This window comes from Ixodes scapularis, unplaced genomic scaffold, assembly GCF_016920785.2.
Source record: "Ixodes scapularis isolate PalLabHiFi unplaced genomic scaffold, ASM1692078v2 PGA_scaffold11__112_contigs__length_91849675, whole genome shotgun sequence".
Classification (NCBI taxonomy): Eukaryota; Metazoa; Arthropoda; class Arachnida; order Ixodida; family Ixodidae; genus Ixodes; species Ixodes scapularis.
In genome coordinates, this window is record NW_024609837.1 from 16,132,007 (window position 1) to 16,149,846 (window position 17,840).

General features: G+C 48.0%; 1 protein-coding gene across 1 annotated transcript in view; it reads left to right on the forward strand.

The window, feature by feature from the left end:
• LOC8043288 (insulin-like growth factor 1 receptor) overlaps positions 1-17,840 on the forward strand; it is a 114,173-nt gene that overhangs the window by 91,508 nt on the left and 4,825 nt on the right. Inside the window, exons 16-26 of the mRNA XM_029972774.3 lie at positions 1,025-1,316; positions 2,035-2,173; positions 2,407-2,573; positions 3,408-3,576; positions 4,364-4,463; positions 4,523-4,587; positions 6,267-6,409; positions 10,875-10,939; positions 13,768-13,900; positions 15,427-15,731; positions 16,796-16,930. Coding sequence (XP_029828634.2) covers positions 1,025-1,316; positions 2,035-2,173; positions 2,407-2,573; positions 3,408-3,576; positions 4,364-4,463; positions 4,523-4,587; positions 6,267-6,409; positions 10,875-10,939; positions 13,768-13,900; positions 15,427-15,731; positions 16,796-16,930 — 1,713 coding nt within the window. The remainder of the gene's footprint in view (positions 1-1,024; positions 1,317-2,034; positions 2,174-2,406; positions 2,574-3,407; positions 3,577-4,363; positions 4,464-4,522; positions 4,588-6,266; positions 6,410-10,874; positions 10,940-13,767; positions 13,901-15,426; positions 15,732-16,795; positions 16,931-17,840) is intronic.

Here is a 17,840-nt window from a genome sequence, read left to right on the forward strand (position 1 = left end):
GGGGGCCGACGGGCATGCGTTGGAGGCGTTGGGAAGAGGTGCCGTGCCGTTCTCTCCCTCTCGTTGACTATGCGGGGTGCAAGTTTGTCTGCTTCTTTTGGTGGGGTTGTGGTGATGTCGAAAGGCCGAGCTCCGATTGGCTCTGATTGATTGATAGTGGGTAGACCTCAGGGCAGCTTGCTTTGAGGTCTGCACAGTATCCTTCAATCAGAGCCAATCAAAACTTGGCATCTCTGGCATCACTACAACCCCTGCAGAAAAAGCAGACAAACTTTCGCACTTCGCATAGCAAGGAGCAGCTGTTTCTGTGCTGCGATTACTTTAGAAATCGACATGTTCTGAGGCAGCGTTAACAAGGGGAGACTGCTGTTTGGGCTCACTTGCCTGTAACCTGGCTGGTTGACAGCAATTTTTGGATGCCGCGAGTTTGGACACCTCGATTCCTGCCAATGCCCACTTCTATTGGTATGCTGTGCCCTTGCTGCTTCGACCCGTTGCTACGACTGGTAGAATTCAAGGCGTCGCCTAGGAGGCTCTTGCGGCTCAGTTACTTGCTTTTCTGCGGCCTGGGGAAGTATTTGTGTTTTCATAGCGGAGCTGTTACGTGCTAGTTTCCCCACTTTCATGTCCATGGACAGATAAATGTCGACACAAAACTCTGGACAGCTACCGCCGTCTGTAAACTTGCATTAATGCATACACGTATGTCCCCGTGTAAGCTTCTACCCATGTGTGAACAGAACGTGCGAATCTGTGTTCGTGCATGCACGCATATCCACGCACGTAAGCTTGCGTCTGCCTATGGACTATAGTTTGTTGCAGGTTAAGAGAAGCGAGGATCTCTCTTACCACAAGGCACTTGCCTCAATCCTTGGATTCCTCCTCTCCGGCGTTCACTCTGCTCAAGCGGAAAGCATGGAGGGCTTTACAGAAGGAGCTTATCCTTCTTATCTTCACCCAAAACAGACCATTGCATCCCCCGCGTAAACCCACGCCCAGCTAAGGGAGCGCCCTCTCCATCCAGGCCCAAGAAGGGTGCCGGAGGAGGCGACCACCGGCGGCGGCGGTCCTTTCGGGAGCGGGAGAGCGGGGAGGCGAGCAGCAATGCGCTGGTGGCCACGGAGGGGCCCGTCCCCGTGGCGGTTTCCCCCGCCTCCTCCCCGGCCCCCCGGGGGGACCAGCTGTTGACGGAGGACCCCTGCGCCTCGCCGTCAAGCGGCAACGGTAGCGAGCACCACCACTTCTGTGGCTGGGTCGCCAACGAGACGCAGATGCTGCAGGAAGGCCTGCACCACTTCACCGAGTACTCCATACGAGTGAGCGGGGGTTCATTCCCATCTTTGCGAATAAAAGGAGACGGTGAACTTGGGACGGGAAATAGACATCTGTGCTTTTACAAACAATATGCCGCGGTCCTTAGATGAACTACTTGCCGGTCTTGAAACCTTGGCGGCTTCCATCCCAGTAAATTTGGTCACCACATGCGGTGCCGATCCGCGTAGGAGTAAAATGAGGCGGGAGAAAAAGTGAGAAGCTTAAAAATGTAGAAATTTTGAAGTTGTTTGCCGTAATTTCTTTTATAAGCAGATGTAGCACCCTTTTAACGGTGTCTCGATTATTTTGATATTATACAACCTCTAGGTCGTGAGTATAGGTGTCGTTTTCAGTTGTCCGACTTTCCAAAGGGTCCGTGGGGTTTGATGAAAGGGTGCACGCATCAAACGACTCTTGACTTCTCTAAACCCTTGTCCGTTCGTCGTGTTCTTCAAGCGATCCAATTAATTGAACCCCCTAATGTCGGCAGTGCGTCCGGCGCTTTAATCTGTCCTCGTAGAAAGCTTTCCCGCAGCGCGACGAAAAGATTCCGAACCGGGTGGTGGGAGCACGAAGTCGTTGCCGCCGTGCCCGCACCCGCCGAAAGCACGCGTCGGCGTCGTCGCCTCATAGCGCGATGCTCGATGCGGGCAGGGCGGCGCCCGACGCCACTCCTGTGCGGGAACGGCCACACTCAGTGTGCACTGTGCCGGGATGCAGGTGCTGGCCTGCCACCAGAAGCTCAAGAGCAAGTACTACAGGGGGGACCCGTCGGATTGCGACACAGACGCTGTCTTCAACGGGTCCGCCATGTGCTGCAGCGTAGAGTCCATCACGCGGATACGCACCCTGCCGCTCGGTGAGTGCGATCGACTCTGCGCGTCGCTTTGAACCACTCGCTTCGCGGGTCATTGCCCCCTGACCTCTAGTGACGCCTTCTTTCAACGCACAGTGCATTTGCACGCTTGTTTTTGTGTTTTGTTTTGAAAAACTGTCGGATTTTGGCGTTGGATTCCGGCGTTCTACTTGAGGGGTTCCTGCGCATCGGGCCTCGTTGGATGCGGTGGAGGACGTTTTTCTTTTCCCTTGTAGCGGATGCGGACGACATTGATAGCTCGACGGTGCTGGTGCAGTACGAGAACACGACGGTGTCGGACAGCGTGGGGGCGGGGCTGCTGGTCAAGTGGGCCCCGCCCCCGGATCCCAACGGCTTCATCGTCTCCTACCAGGTCGAATACAAGATGGTCTCCCAGGAGAAGGTGGGTCCCTGGCTCAAGAAATGACAGAGTCTTGCGCGTATGCTCGTCGACCGATTCTTCGGACGCCGATAATTCAGACTTTTTGACATTTTGGACCTAAAGAAGGAACTGTGACCCACGCGATAGAGATGGTGCGTACTCACAACCGACGTTTCGGACGGCTCCAAGTCCGAAAGTTGGATTTTTCGGACAGAGTCGTCACGAGTGATCGACACGAAACGTCGCCGAGAAGGCGCCATTATAGATTCTGTGTTGGCTGCACGTGGATTGGCCTGATTTGGCAGCGCTACTTGAGTACTACTGGGTCCTACCACTAGGTACGCTATGTTGTGGCTTTTTTTTTTCTCCAGCTGCGCGTCTTTGTCATTGTTACCATCTTGCTTTGTTGATTCGCCATTCTGCAGTCATGGACTTGCACCTCTCATCTCATCTCAATGAACTGTGCTTTCGGACTACGCCGGCTTGGACGTCGCGGCCCCATCTGTTCTTCCGCCGCCGCAAAGTGTCGCTAAGAAGCACGGAGAGTACTTGACCGTAACGCTAGAAATTGATTCAGCGATTCACAAGCTAATAGAAAATGTCCGAACGCAAGCTGAGGCGTAACCCGAAGTGACACACTATTGACAGCTTTTTTAAGCCTGCTTAGACTTAAAGCAAGTTTGTTTAATCTGCTGATTTCTCGAACTCCTCTAATATTCTGATTTTTTTCTTCAAACTTTGCGAAATCCGACAAATCGGTTGGCGACTGTAGTTTGTATGCTGCGTACAGTCCACGGTCGTTTTAGCGGGAGATGCGGGTGTCTGAGGCATTCCTTGCGTGCTCTGCATGCGCAGTTCAAGCCGTTCCAGTTTTGCGTGTCGCACCACGAGTTCTTCCGGCACGGCGGGCGGGTGATCCACGGGCTGGCCCCGGGGAACTACTCCTTCCGTGTCATGGCCTCCTCCCTGGCAGGGCCGGGCAACTGGACGCGCCCCGTTTACTTCGTCATCCACGAGCGCTCTGGCAAGCATCCCCTTCTTGTTACTCCCGGAGTCTTGGAAAGGAATTCGGTCGCAGTGCTACGAGTGTGTGTAGTTGTTATTACGCATGCAAAGTAACCATATCACATTCGGGTGACTTCTAAGATGGAGTTGGAAAGGTGTTGCGATCGTCGAGCGACGGTTCAGATTTTGGTCCAGGAAAGTTGACAGCTCAGTTCTGTTTTTGTTGGGCACTTTGCTCGTGATAGATGTGCAGCACCAATTAGGCTATGAAATTTATTGTTTGCATTTGGCACTGACCTGTATAACTGAACTTCGAATTCGTATCAACTGTGCCACGTACATCCCGTGCAATGCTGCTGGAAATGTAGGCTCAATTATGGAATGACCAATTGTGGTGCCCCTGGTGACGCCGTGGAAGAATGCCCGTTCTAAGCCAACGTCCCGAGCGAGAATTCTTGCCACTTCAAAGAACAAACAAAAGAAAATGTGTGATAACGAAGTGATAGTGATGAATAATTTGGCGACGATGACGAAGTGAATGTCGCCCACGCATAATGCTGGAACAGAACACTAAAATGAATCAGAAGTTTTGACACAACGTGCATTGTTCGGGAGAGGCTCGGAAAGAAAGGGAGAGCAATCTTTTTAAGGTGGCCGTGAGATTGAGATAGAAGGTGAACTAAATGGGGAGACCGTGAGAGCTCTCAAGATGAAACGTAAACCACCCCTCTGCCCGACAACACATGCATTAGCATTGTACCGTAATTCCTCTTTTCGATAACCGTCTCCTTGCCGCGCCCCTGCAGAGGGCATCACGCAGGGCACGGTGATTGCCATCTGCCTGGTGGTGGTGGTGATGGTGCTCGCCTTCCTCGCCATCACCTGCGTCCTCTACCAGAGAAAGAAGTGAGTCACGTCGGTGGGACCCGCGCGATTGGCCGGTACTGAGGCGACTTTTCTTGCAGGAGGAATCCCGAAGTGCCCGGCGGCATCTTGTACGCTTCCTTCAACCCGGAGTATGTCAGCTCGGGTGAGTGCCTGTTCTTTGTCGGCTCAGGTGCTTGCTGCGTTCCGTCAGCGGCGCAACCATCTATACGATGCTTCCAAAATATGGCAGTGCCGACGCCAACGACAAGCTGCTCAGGTGCAAACAATTGGGTGAGGGGAGAATGGTGGAAAGAAATCACCAGCACGGTCACGGACGACTTGCCGGAAGTGGAACGGTGCTTCGTGAAACGGGTGTAACTGGGCTGCGTCAAGTTGGGATTTTTCCTACGTGACTGCTGCTTGAGATTTGCAAGTTGTTTTATTGTGCCAAGCGCTGTGCTGCGTGTACCATTAGTGTATGCGTGCCCGCACCGACGGATTTTCCTGTTTGTGGAGAGAAAGTGTGCGGAATGTTCTTGTCTGACCTCTCTTGGGTGTGAGCTTTATTTTTTTTTATGTGTATTGGCCCCCTGGCTGGCCTCCAGCAAAAGATAGCATTGGATTCACCTGCCTACCACATATGATGGTGACGTAGGTTTGCATTTGGTGCTGCTAGCTTTTATGCCACGTCAGGCCATTATTTCCCTAAGGTTTATCGAGGTTTACCAAGCTTAATTAAGCTATGTCTCTGTTCTTTTTACAATGAAGCTGTTTATGGCTAGGGTTCCGTGGGTTTTTCGTGTGTGTGGCCAAAAACTACGCTCGCACCGCTGCATGCGCCGCACGCGCATGCCTTCCTCATATAAAAGGTTCAAGGTAAATAACAAGGCAATATAAAGATTCAAGGTAATAAACGTTGACGAACGCGCGTGCAAGATGCCGTTTCTTTTAGGCTTTTGCTTTAGAACAGTTACTGTTGCAGACGCCGGCACGTGTGGTACGTGGAACACCATTCCCTGCATTCTCCTTGATGCTTGGGTAATTTAGCAACAGGCCTATTCAGTAGATTAGTTATCAGTAGGCACCGTTTTCAAAATCAGTAGACTCTCAGGAAGATAATAAAGGTTTCCCAAAGATTTACCGCTGTGCGACCCGCGTCGGCTATGTCTACGCTTGCACTGCCCTCTCTTGGTCGTCGTTCCAAGTGGTTGCATGTTTATAATTAACGTTGAGAAATCGTGGCCACAAATCTTTTCTTAAAGCGCAGCATGAGAAGGGGCAGTGTTATGCCAGAATTTGAATAAGCTTCAAAAGCAGGTCTAGCAAATGTGGAGGTGTCTCGCCGATATTCAAGGAAAGTGTCGGAGCTAGGTGACTGAAACAGATTGCCACCTTGGTCTGCGACACCTTAAGAAACACGGGCCTGGCGAGTCACGACTGTTGTAATATCATTCTGCAGACAACGAGATTTCGGCATTGCTCGGTAAGAACGCAGTATCACGATGCGAGAAGCGTAAAGAGCCACACCGCGTGTTTCTTAAACCGTTGGTCACCGTAGGCACAGGCTGGCACAAACACCTTTTGTTAGTGTTGGTGGCTGGCATTTAGAAATCCTGCCGGGAAACAGGCAATAAAACCAGGGGTCCAGGTTGTGTGTGTCAGCGACTACTACGTTTATCCAGCGTTCTGCAAACTTGCGACGGAAAAGAAAGGGGGTGGGGGGTGCTACTGCACGAGAAGGCTGGATTCTTTAATGGGGTTTGCTTCGTCACGACAAACGCGTAAGGCGACAGTCGCCTCGTCGAAAGCGCTCGTGGCATTGAACTCCATCTGGTGGCGCAGTGTACGAGCCGGACGAATGGGAGGTTCCCCGGGAGTCCATCAACTTGGTCAAGGCCCTGGGCCAGGGCTCCTTCGGCATGGTCTACGAGGGGCTCATCTACAACCTCAAGCCGGACAAGCCGGAGACCAAATGCGCCGTCAAGGTGGGCCCCCGAAGACCGGCTTGGTGTATTTCTTGTTGGTCTAGCCCAGGGGGTTCTAAAACCGGGTTCCTAGGAACCCTAGGGTGCTCCCCCAGGCCACTCTCAAGTGCCCTGATTTCCTCGGCCGTCTCTGCCCACATGTGAAGCATTTTTCCTTTTTAAGCACTATTTTAGAAGACCCGAGCCATCCATCGGTGCGTATTTACAAGCCAATCGCCTGCTAGTGTATGGCAGAACTTCGTTGATATGTTTCCGGTTTTTTAGTTTTCGTGGCTTTTAAGTTTAGAACTGATTTACGGACGGATCGATCGCATGAAGACACGTCCGCAGATTGTCTGCCTCCCAAACGCTTTCACGCGAGGAACAGTGAAGGTCAATCAAACCACTTAACGACTGCATAGTGGCATGCTCGTCCAAGAGCTAATGCGACGTCTGTTGCTACGGTCACGGCGCCATCGCATTCATACGAAAAAGAACCGTGTGTTGCTGCTGTATGCCGCGTGAGGCAGAACACAGTGAGAACTTTAAACGACCAATCATCGTTAATTTTGCCTCCTACAAGGAAAAACAGGATATTCTGTCTAACGCCAAAAAGTTCAAGGGATCAAACTACAGTGTAGACCAAGATTACTCGCCGAAAACCCGTGAAATTCGAAAGAAACTTTGGGAATATGCTAAAACAAAAAAAGCGGATAGTGGCAACCGTGTAAAGCTAAACTTTGATAAGCTCATCGTAAATGATAAAGTGTTTACATGGGATACGGAAATCGAACAAGTTGTTCCTGTCAAAAAAGACTGACGCCCCACGAAAAAAGGAAAAAAAGAAAAGCGCGTTCATCGTGACCTAGTTGCTGTTGTAATAAACTGTAGAAGCATCGTAAATAAAGTTGACGAATTGGCAGGCTTAATCGACTCAGTTAAGGCTGATATCGTGTTCGGAACCGAATCATGGCTAGACGCTTCCATAAGTGATAGCGAAGTCTTTCCGAAAGGGTTTGTTTCTTATCGAAAAGATAGGTCACGCCTCGGCGGAGGCGTTTTCTTGTTGGTTCATTCATCGCTAAGATCATCCCCACTCGAACTTGGTCATGACGCTATTGAATCAATCTGGTGTACAGTCACGTTACCTGGTAGCTCTTCCTATGTTCTTGGATCGTATTACCGACCACCGAATTCGGATCTTAGTATAATCCGATCGTTATACGACATTGTTTCTGAGGCCTCAAACCAAATTATTCTCCTTGCGGGAGACTTTAATTTGCCTGACTTAGAGTGGAGGGATGGCACTTGTGTATGCACGATTGGTAGCCGAAATAATCTTGAAATGAAAAACATTGTGGATACGTTTGGGCTTCAGCAGTATGTGAGTGAACCAACAAGGAATAATCACATTTTAGACCTCTTGTTTTGTAGCTCTCCCTATCTTATTAACACCGTTAATATTATCCCTGGTATCAGTGACCATCACGCTGTTGTGGCAAATATCCAAACTGAAATCAAACGAGTAAATTCATGCGAATCGAGGAAAGTCTTTTTCTTTGAGAAGGGCAATTACTCTGGGTTTTCTGAAGAGCTTCTTGACCGCCTTCCCGTATTTGAGTGTCTTTCTGAGGAATATGATGTCCATAATTTATGGGATGTTTTCAAGAAAATGTTGCTTCAATTAACGGATAAATATGTTCCCTGCATAGATTCTAGAAAGCTAAAAAAACGAAGAAAACCATGGGTAACTTCAAGTACTCTTAGGATAATTAAAAAGCGAAGGAGAGCATTTGATAGATATAAGAAGACCAAAAGTAGTAATCACCTTGAAAAACTGGCTGAGCTTACGCGTGAATATAAAAGGAGCATAAAGGGTGCTAAGGAACAATATCTTAATACACTCAATGACAGATTAAAAACCAACCCCAAGCTTTTCTGGAAGTATTTAAAGGGATGTGGATCGGATGCAGTAGGAATAAGTGAAATTACATATAATCAACAGACAGTTTCGGATGATACAGAAAAAGCAACGTGCTTCAATAATTACTTTCAGTCTGTCTTTTTGCCCAAACACAACTATGTTAATCCATCCACTGTTAGTACGGTGGAATTAATGCAGCCAGTTGAGCTTGGCATGAGTGGTATTGAGAAGGCGTTAAAGAACATAGATGAAACAAAAGCAACTGGACCGGATGGCATTTCTCCGCGTGTACTAAAGCGATGTGCTTACCCAATTTCGGTTTACCTTTATTTAATTTTTTCCAAGTCACTGGACACAGGACTTTTGCCAGATGACTGGAAGGTAGCTCATGTCGTCCCTATCCATAAGGGGGGGCCAAAAAAAGACGTCGTAAATTATAGACCCATTTCATTAACTTCCGTCTCATGCAAAGTCATCGAACATATTTTATATTCAGAGGTAATCGGTCATATGATAAGAAACAACTTGCTGATTAATGAACAACATGGTTTTCGTAAGGGGTTTTCATGTACTACGCAACTTGTTGAATTTTATCATGACCTTGCATCTGATGTTGATGAGGGAGGGCAAATAGATTGTATATTCTTGGATTTTAGAAAAGCGTTTGACACGGTCTCACACTCACTTCTTCTCAACAAACTAAGAATGTTAAATCTAGACTCGGCTGTGCTTAGATGGATAGAAAATTACTTGTTCCAGCGTCGTCAATGTGTAGTACTGAATGGCAAGAAATCTGATTACGTTGATGTAACATCAGGAGTTCCACAGGGCTCTGTCCTGGGTCCACTTTTGTTTTTAATTTATATTAATGATATTTCTGTTGGAATTTCCTCTTGTATTCGACTTTTTGCTGATGATTGTGTAGTGTATAGAAAGATTAAGAGTTCAGATGATGTCGCCCAGTTGCAAGCAGACCTTGATCGTATTCAAAGTTGGTGCTCTACGTGGAAAATGAATTTAAATCACAAAAAGTGTGTTAACCTTTGTTTTACAAAGAAAAGGAAACAAATTGAATCTCAGTATTTTATAAATAATAACCCTATAACCAAGGAACTTACTTACAAATACTTGGGTGTCATATTGTCATCTGACTGTTCATGGAATGCCCACATAGAGGAAGTAGTCTTAAAAGCTGGCAGGGCAATGAATTTTATCCAACGTAACTTAAAATGCTCACAACCTAACTTAAAGACAACTGCTTATTTAACATGTGTTAGACCCATTTTAGAGTATGCATGTGCTGTCTGGGATCCAGCCCAAAAAACGTTGATAGATAAGCTGGAGAAAATACAAAACAGGGCGGCTAGGTTTGTTCTTGGACGATACGGGAGGAAAGAAAGTTGTACAGAAATGAAAAAAATGTTAAACTGGGAACCACTTTCCGTACGTCGGGAAAAACTGCGACTAAAATTTTTATACTCAATAGTTAAAAATAAAACGGGAATAAATAGCGAGACTTACTTAAAAGAACCCTATTATGTTTCTAGTCGTAATGATCATAGTCTTAAAATTAGAGAGTACCGCGCTAGGACATGCATGTTTGCAAACTCCTTTTTTGTACGAACAATTGCACAGTGGAATCGGCTGTCTGAAGAGCAAGTGTGCTGTTTCAATGAAGACGTGTTCTTTTCATCCTTGTAACCCCCCCTGCTGTAACGCCCTCGGGCACTGCGGGGTAATCATTGAATAAAGAATAAAGAATAAAGAGGCTTAGTGCGAAGAACCACTAGCGTCTCTGACCCGAGGCATAATGCAAGTGCGGTCCTGCTCGAGGATGGTCGAGGGAGAATTTGGCCGCTTCTCCCTGTTTCAGTCACCTGAAGCGCCAGGGGGAGGTCACGAGCTTTTCATGGACCTGTTTGAGCTCGCTTGGACGACCATAGGCAACCTTTTTCTGGCCGTACTTGAGATGGCACCTACAAACTCTTACCACCTATGAATGTTTACAAACCTTTTCTGAGCCAGTTTAAGTTCACATCTACGAATGTTTGCGTAAAGTAGTTTCGTTACAGTTGCTATCTGTCTCGTCTCCGGTGCCTCTCGAATCCCGTTCTCGTTCCTTGTGTTTTCCACAGATCGTACGTTTTATTTCCCCGGTCCCCTGAAAGTTGTATCAACGAGGTTTTATCATATGTGAACTGTTGTTTACGGCAGGGGCCCTCAAACCTTTTCATCTCGGGGAATGGCCTTCCTTTTTAATTTGATGGCCAAGGAACCTTTCCTGGCGTTGGCAACAATGCAGTGAAGTGGCGCAGAAGCATAATGACCTTGTAAATAGTGATGCACACATTTTGAACATGGTATTGCATCAATGTGTGGCTCGGATGTTCTCCAATTGTCTTGAAACTGGGAGAGTACTTCACTTAGGGGCAGTGATCGCTTAGGAAAACTGGGGGCCCTGGGAATTCCTGGGAACCCGGTTGGGACGTAGGTTTGTTGCGACTTGTTTGTGATCACCGGACGTATCCGGGAGTAACCAGATTCGTGGTATTCTGCTTGCAGACGGTGAACGAGAGTGCCTCCATGCGTGAGCGAATTGAGTTCCTGCAGGAGGCAGCTGTGATGAAGTGAGTCGCGACATCTACAATTACCCACAACTTTGCATTTGAAGGAAGTGCACATTTATGTGCCTCGTGCGGTAGCAATACATACCACGTGCGCGGGTGCTAATGTGTGCGCGTATTGGCCGGAGCAGCGGTTCTCAACTATTGGTTTCGCGGACCCCTGTGGGTCTGCGGGGATGGTGGAGGACCCCGTTCGGGGTGAGGATAGTGAGAGGTATAGGTTAATTATGATAATGGTTTAATAAATGTAGGGATGGGCGAATATTTGGTTATTACGAATAGCCCATCAAATTCTGTTCTATTCCGTATTCGCTTCGAATCGAATTTAAGTATTCGGCATAATTGAATTATTCGACTTTTCCGAATACTCTGGCTTGGATTTCCTGCAGGGTGGAGCAAGCTTTCGACCATTTCATGCTCCCGATTTGGTACACTTATATAATAATAATTGGGGTTGTGTAAATAATTATACAGCGTGTAGATTTTTTTTTTCTTGTGTGTGTGTGTGTCTGCAGATACATGTTTTGCAAAGGGGGTCTAAGGCTAACGGCAAATTTAAAATGGCTGACCAACTAAAGTTGGTCAGCCATTTCAAAGTTGCGACGAGTCACGCGCTGTAGATGAGCAATTTAGACAGTGCAGTACAACCGCTAGCCTGGGTTCTTTAACCCTTTGCCTACCGCCAAAATTTTGAATAAAAAAAATTATTTGAAAATACCAATTTTTTTTTATGTGCCCTATAAATTTAATATGCAAAACAAAGGCCAAAAATTTTATTATATGAGAAATCTTTGAACGCACTGCAAAACAAAAGGGGACTAAAGTTTGGCTTCACTGCATTACCGCAGACAGTTCATATCACCTTCCACATCAACGTTCAGGCCGGGCGTAGCACTACCACAGACAGTGCACATCATTTTGCACATTGACGTTCATGCCAGGCGTAGTAGTGAACGCAAAACGTGGAGGGGCTGGAGGGGAATTTTCTATGATGATTTAGTCCAGTGCCGACACGCTGACCCAATGTCTTTATCGGAATCAGAGTCGTCCGAGCTAAAATTCAATAGCTCAGTTGCATCGCTCTCGCCGTCCAATGAAATATTAATTTCCTTGTCTTCTGATTCTGAAGAGGCGTCACAATATCTTCATTTTGCCACAAGTTTGAGGGAAGATCGTCACTACGAACGCAGCGACCAGAAGTTCACGCCGCCATTTTTAAATCCCCTGTTGCCTGCGTTGGAACAATTGTCTGCCAAATTCAGTGAACTACCACATTTTTATTTTCTGTGAAGCGCCACCTATCCACGGCAAAGCTAACTAGAAACGCGTGGACTAGCCCAGTTCATCCATGGTTGCGTGTCGGAGCCCGAGTCAATGTGGACGAGCCCAGCTCTTTTGGGGGGCAGCAGTACAAACAGTGTGGAAGAACCCAGGTCGACCATGGTAGGGAAAGAGTTAACGTTAACCACGCGGTAGTGATACACGACCGCACGCCGGTACGATGCTCATCCAGATCGAAACGAGCAGGGGTGGGAATTGAATCCGGGATCCCTGGGTTCTGCAGCGCAAGAACCCAGTACACTTGAAAATAACAATTGCAGTGCTTCTAATACCGAATAAGAGTAAATATAAAACTATAGTTTAAACATATCTTGTGGTATTTGTTGCTTGTACTATTCGATTTGAAATTATTTGGCCAAAGTCACTATTCGCTTCGAATTCGATTTGGACCCAAAATCGTCTATTCGCCCATGCCTAAATAAATGGATATAACTAAGGGCTAGTGTGAAGCATACTTTTCCCATTGACACTCACACCAAAAAACCAAACACATCTTATCAATTAAAAAAATTGCTTCTAACGTTGGGTTTGATTGATGAGGCAGGGTTTTGTGAACCCTTAGAATGCCTTTGTGAACCCCGAAGTGTTTCTAGACCCCCATTTGAGAACCACTGGGCTGGAGTAATGAACAAAAATGCAGCTTTATTATAGTTGCTTTGTACCAAAAATATACGCGAAATGGGACAGTAGCTGTTAAGCGAGCCTACTCTTCATTAGAGTTGAATCCCTCTAGAGTGAATACTGCTTCCACTAAATATCTGCAACATTAGAGCATTCTGAGTTCCCTGTCAGGCACACATAAAAGATGCACATAAAAATTATCTCTGCAACAAACTTCTCGGAAGCCGCTTCGCTTCAGTGAAGTTTTCTCTAAGAAAAACTACACTGGGTCATCAAATTTATGAACTAAAGCAATATTGGTGCGAAGAAGTATCGGTGTAATAGACCAATTTCGCGAGACATTGGAATTTCGTGCAATTCGGTTGCACACTTTTCTTATCAATCTTCTGGTGATCTTGGGTTGTGACGGAACGCTGCGAGAAGCAGTCATAAAATGTGTGACGCAGACTACAGGAAAAGCAGGAGAATGCACGATTTGTAAGAAATTGCAATAAGTTGAAAAGAAAAACTAAATTTAAAACGTCGCATTACAAGAATCAAACTCTAGACCCCAAGATTCCGAGCTTGAAGCTCCAGCACCGTGCGAAGGGGGGACTTGCAAAGCGACGGTTACTTTGCTGCGTCAAAGGTGAGAAGCGTGCGGGTAATCGCTCTACCGCATCGTACGACCATGTCGTGCGATTTGGCGTCGCTGCGGGAGGGCAATAAAGTGAGCCAAACCGACAAATTCCGCTTGTTCCTCGTTTATCCGTAAAGCGAAGGTAAGTCGGGTTTTTCTCGGCGGATCGAACGCAAGCAGCATTAGAAAAGAAAGACGCGGCGGCCTTTGTGAGAGCAATGCTGAAGGGTGTTGTGTTTTCGTCTTGCAGGGCATTTAGCTGCCAACACGTTGTGAAGCTGCTTGGCGTCGTGTCAAAGGACCAGCCCGTGTATGTGATCATGGAGCTCATGTCAAACGGGGACCTCAAGAGCTACCTGCGCTCTCACAGGCCTCCCACCGAGGTCTGTGCCCTTCTTATCTGTGACGTCCTGTCGGGTTTTAATTTTCAAGTCCCAACGGAAATCAGTCTAGGCTGTACCTTTTTTACGGGGAGAAGGTTGCATGTTCTCTGTGATTCCAGAGATTTCCGGCAAACCTCTCTCGCAGTGAAAATGACTTTCCATGCTTTTATATTTGTTTGTGAGTAAATATTTTCTTTTTTTTTATTAATATGGAGAATTATAAACGTGACGGAGAAACACTGAATTTGAGAGAATTTGAGATGTAACGCAAAGAAATGTTTTTTTTGAATGGTAATGAAGAAAATGGAATGTGACAGAAATTAACCTGATAAGAGCTGAATTTTGGAGGTTCTAAAAATTTAACAGAAATGAAATGGAGTAAATGTTTACTTTGCGATAAAGAATGGATTCTGAAACCAGTCCTCTGGAATGCAGCCAAAAGTAAACTCTGATAACATTTATGTTTAACTTTGTGATCTGGAAGGCCAGTTTGGACATTTACACGTGAGCATGGCCGACTGCGTTACGACTTCTCGAGTTTCACTGGGACATGCCATGCGGATATTGGTTGCTGTAGCAACCCTCTCGATGTAGCCAGTTGCATGTTGTTGCAGTGCAGTCAGTCACGCTCAAGTGCAAACCTCTGAACCAGCCTCGCACATCCGTTCATTTGCTTATTTGCTGCGCTCATAAACAGCTAATTCTTTAGTAATTTGCAAAAGCAGTGAGATTACAAATTAGTCAGAAACAACCTAAATTCTAAAAAAAATTCGAGTTAAAACTGGGATTGTTCGGACATTCGATTTTTCGAATAATGGTTTCTAATGATATGTTATTCGATACTCACTTCGAGATAAACTGCAGTATACATACTTTTCGAGGTGTCAATCACAACGGGTTAGCCCCGCTGAGGGCACTTCTCGCCGAACACCTGAGTGTTGCGGGAAAGCAATACCCGCGGAGCTCCTCGGCTTTGTGATTAATACTTCTCTGCAGTGCACAGGCGCTCGGTGAGAAGCACCTTCAAATGGGCTAACTCGCTGCGATTACGCGAGTGCATGTTAGGCAGCGATGTCTTGCCAGCTCACGTTCATCATTTGCACTTGCCTTCTTTTGTCAAAATTGAAGTGGATGAGATAATATTTTCATACAGTAAGCAGATTTATAAATCCCTTCGATTAGGGTAGCTGCGACAGATTTGTTGTTTACGCGACAGAGTTCATAAATATATAAATAAACATAAGATATTCGGCCCAAACTACTGTACGTTTCGAACTCAAAATCCTCCATTCGCAGGTGCCTAGTTAAAATGTTAAAACGTCTATATCCCCCGCACTGAGGATTCTCGTATGACACCCTCGAATGCCGCCTGAACGATGTGAGATTGAAAATAAGTTGGAAACAATTTGAATGCTAGAAAATTTCAAACGCCAATTTCTGTCGCTCCGAGGGTGTCGTACGAGCGCTGCGCAACACCTTCGCCGCCGCCCTAGGGATGCGGGACATCAAGAGACACCTTGACGCAGGGGGAAGAGGACGACTCGAAGCCCCGGGGCCAGCCGCCCAGCCTGAAGCAGATCCTGCAGATGGCGGCAGAGATTGCGGACGGCATGGCCTACCTGACGGCCAGCAAGTTCGTGCACAGGGACCTGGCGGCTCGCAACTGCATGGTGGCCGAGGACCTGACGGTCAAGATCGGGGACTTCGGCATGACGCGGGACATCTACGAGACGGACTACTACCGCAAGGGGGGCAAGGGCCTGCTGCCCGTGCGGTGGATGGCTCCGGAGTCCCTCAAGGACGGCATCTTCACCAGCCACTCGGACGTCTGGTGAGAACACCCATCTGGCTCAGGGGTTCTTGCACTGGGCTTCCCATCCTTGTGGGCTCCCAATATCTCTTGGTAGTCCCTCTAAGCGAAGTGTTCTTCCGATTTGGGCGCTATCCTGGCAGATTCGAGCCACTCGCCAATGTCTAACTAACTTTATTCGATTTACCCTCATTTACCACACCAGCACAGAAAAGTGTGGGACGGTTTTAGTTTCGGTCGTATCTCGATACACGTACCAGACATACGCTGCCCTACACTTTTATGGACCGGTGCAGGTAAATAGAACAAACCTAGTGTAAGCCATACGCTCCCGTAATAGGTGCAATATTCTTGGCAAGCTTCGTCGGCAAGCTTCGTCGGCTCATGTACCATTCCGCCGGCGTTGGGATGGGGATGGGGAAGGGGCACTCTGCCGCTGGTCGAGGTAGACGGGGGTTTCTCGAAATCGCGAAGTTGGAGAACCCCCGTTCTAGGCGACGATGCCGGAGGGCCGAACCTTCGATGTCACCCAGAGACGGACGCGGGGCGCGGATTGGACTGGTGCGATCCGCGCCTTCGCAACAACCTGGCAGCGGATGCCCGTGTCGGTCACTCCGGGCAGCCGGAGCGGTTGACGGAAGTGTTCGACACCCGGGAGTTGGGACGCGTCGCGGCGACGACGATGCCCGCGTCCTTTCCTGCCTTTCGTTGGAACTTGTACGGCCCGTCGCCGGGATTGTGACGTCTGACAGTGTCCCTGAATGCCGAGTTGCCGTCGGACAACGGGGCAGTAGCCGGTGCCGTGCCGATTGACGGTGCACTCGTTGCTCGAAAAAGCGTATTATTGCCGCGGCCGTACTCGGCGAAATAGGTACCTGAGAACCCGCTGGCTCTCTGCAGCGTCGCCGAGGGTCCGCCGACGGAACCGCCGACAAAATCCGTTAATGTTAACCCGGTCTTCACATCGTGCGGTTGCGTTTTTTCTGCCGTCTGCCACGTGCTTGTGCACGGCCAAGGGGCAGAGACCTCATTCTTTCGCAGCGTCTGTTCGCTTCTTTGTCCGACGACGCCCGTGCCCCTCGCAGGTCCTATGGAGTGGTGCTGTGGGAGATGGCCACCCTGGCATCTCAGCCCTACCAGGGGCTCTCCAATGAGCAGGTGCTCAAGTATGTCATCAGCGGCGGCATCATGGAGAAGCCAGAGAACTGCCCGGAGAAGCTGTAAGTGGCTCCTCCCTTCAATTCCCTCTGAGGCCACTCTCCGGTCCCTGTACCAGTTGTGTGCTCTGGTCGTGCTCGAGGGTTGGCTGCCACGTATTGAAGAGGCTTTTCTGTTTTTTCGTAACTAGTATTAGTTAGTTGTACCAATATTTGTCTCGCAATTTCGAAGTAGAGCCGCAGTTTGTTGTATAGGTTTGGGCAACGGGAAGTTAATGGGCCTAAAAGAGGTCTCCGACATTTATGCTTTTGCGGGCACCACCCGCTCCGACAAGTTGAACTTGCATCCAGCAGCGCAGTTGTTTGTTGCTTCTGGGGGAAGAATGGCCATAAACGAGCGCCGAAAACCTAAACTGACCGGATCACGCATGTCCATGCAGAGAAACATAGTTGGCACTCCAGCATGATTTTGACACTCGATTGAACGACGTGCGACCGTGAATCGTGCAAAAACCGCAGAAAGATGCAGCGGGGAGTGAGGCTGTTCCAGAGGCCATTCTAGAATGGCTCTTACAAGAAGTCCTGCCACCCCCGGCAGTCCGGCGCACCATGCATTGTTCAGCGCTGTACTTTCGGGCCAATTTTCAAATTGCTATCAATAATACTCGTTCGTGCAAATAATACTAAAAATAGAATTCGTCAAATAAGCGCCCTTAAATTGGGCATTGCTACAGGTACAGCTTGCTGAACGTGTAAAAAGTCGAGGTATTCTTATATCGCCATTGTTTCGTTTTTGTCGACGATGAAATGTTTTGGTTCGATTATAAGTCGATGGCCCCACTTCAGATATTACGAATTGAAAAATGGGTCGACCCTCATTCGTGTGAATACGGCAGGCCTAACTTCGAGCTAATTTCCGATAGCTCTTCGTGCCTCGCGGCAGAACTCGCGTTGCCGTCGCGGAGGGCAAGCG